Source organism: Microtus oregoni, unplaced genomic scaffold (assembly GCF_018167655.1).
Source record: "Microtus oregoni isolate MIOR12 unplaced genomic scaffold, Mior012 000034F_ref0000314, whole genome shotgun sequence".
NCBI classification, from domain to species: domain Eukaryota; kingdom Metazoa; phylum Chordata; class Mammalia; order Rodentia; family Cricetidae; genus Microtus; species Microtus oregoni.
The window spans coordinates 13164120-13165777 of record NW_024543093.1 but is presented as its reverse complement, the minus strand read 5'-3'; the positions used below and the strand labels follow the sequence as shown (position 1 = coordinate 13165777).

Below are 1658 nucleotides of genomic sequence, written 5' to 3'. Positions count from 1 at the left end.
CAGCTTTAGTAAACTTAAAGATTGTGCCTCCCTCAGACAAACAGACAAAAGCATGTCATGAAGTCTTCCAATTCTTGTTACTTTATGGATATGTGTCGTTGGGGATCATAGAAGACAGGAGTTTGGGAAACAGAGGGCAGTAAATATTCTCACAATAAATACATCAGCCAATTCTGGTTTGTTCAATATTGTGAGGCTTGTATTATTCCTCCTGAAAAATATTCAGCACAAGTAGAGTAGTAATGTGTATTGTACCAGGTTAGAAAGGTCAAATACCATTTTCTGTCTATTTTCTCATATTTATTTCATTGCCCAAATAAATCACAGGTGTTAACCCATTCATGTATACTTACATATGACTACAAAGGTTTGACCAACATGAAAGTATCAGAAGTAAACACATAGTGATAGAGAATTTTCACAAACAGTAAAATTTGGTGTGCCAATCCACAAGAATTTTCTTATAGGTCATTAAATTTTCTCTGGGTAGAGTTTGCTTAGGAAAGCTTTCTTCATGGCATTCTTCAGCTCTTTGTTCCTGAGACTGAAGATGATGGGGCTGAGGAAGGGGGTGAGGACCGTGTAGGTGATACCCATCAGAGTGTCTCCCTCCAGAGACTTGGGACCCTTGGGCTTGAGGTAGATGACAGAGGCAAAGCCATAGTGCACAATGACCACCGTGAGGTGGGATGCACAGGTGTTGAAAGCCTTTTGCCGACCCTCGGCTGATGGTATCTTCAAGATGGCTGCCACAATGAAGGCATAGGAGAGGAGGATGAGGAGAAAGCATCCCAGGAGGCCTGTGATGCACACCATTCCTATACCTCTGGCTACTACCAGTACATTCTCTCCACATGCCAACTTCAATAGAGGGGGAACATGACAAACAAAATGGTGGATCTCATTGGGTCCACAAAAAGAGAGATTGAAAATGGCTGTAGTCACCACCATTCCCACAAATGAACCACCAACCCAGGACCCAGCCACCAAGCAAGCACAGCCACTAGGGCTCATGAGCACATTGTAGCGCAGTGGGTGACAGATTGCCACATAACGGTCATAGCCCATGACTGTGAGGAGGAAAGAGTGGGTGAAGCCGAATGTGAAGGAGAAGAACATCTGGCTGGCACAGGCCAGGAAGGCAATGGAGTGAAGCGTGGAGAGCAGGTCGGCCAGCATGCGTGGGATGATGGCAAAGGTGTAGAAAATCTCAGAGATGGAGAGCGCACACAGGAAGAGGTACATGGGCGTGTGGAGGCTGTGTTCACTCCAGATGGTGGCCATGATGAGCAGGTTGCCCAGCAGCGTGAAGAGGTACATGAAGAGGAAGAGCAGGAAGAACATCAGCTGAAGGTGAGGGAAGGTAGAGAAGCCAATGAGGATGAACTCTGACACTCCTGAGTGATTGACTCCCTGCATGGAGGCCATGCCTGAGGTGAGGTAGGCAGAGGTCATCTACTAGATGGAGAAAAATGATCAGTTTTCACCTTACCTGGACACACCAAAGAGGTTGATCCTGTGAGAAGAGTGCAGAAGTATTAATCTTGCTCCTACTATTACAGCCTAAAATTTAATTCAGTCATCATATCAATAGAGGTGATATTATTTTCTCCTCCATTTTGAGTGTCTTTCGCATACTCGTTGAGATTATTGTAATG

General features: G+C 45.1%; 1 protein-coding gene across 1 annotated transcript; it reads right to left on the bottom strand.

Moving 5' to 3' along the window:
* Positions 1–471: 471 nt before the first annotated feature.
* LOC121432473 (olfactory receptor 10H1) lies at positions 472–1428 on the bottom strand. The gene has a single exon (XM_041630464.1). It carries the CDS (start codon positions 1426–1428, stop codon positions 472–474), a length of 957 nt encoding a protein of 318 aa, XP_041486398.1.
* Between the last annotated feature and the right edge of the window lie 230 nt (positions 1429–1658).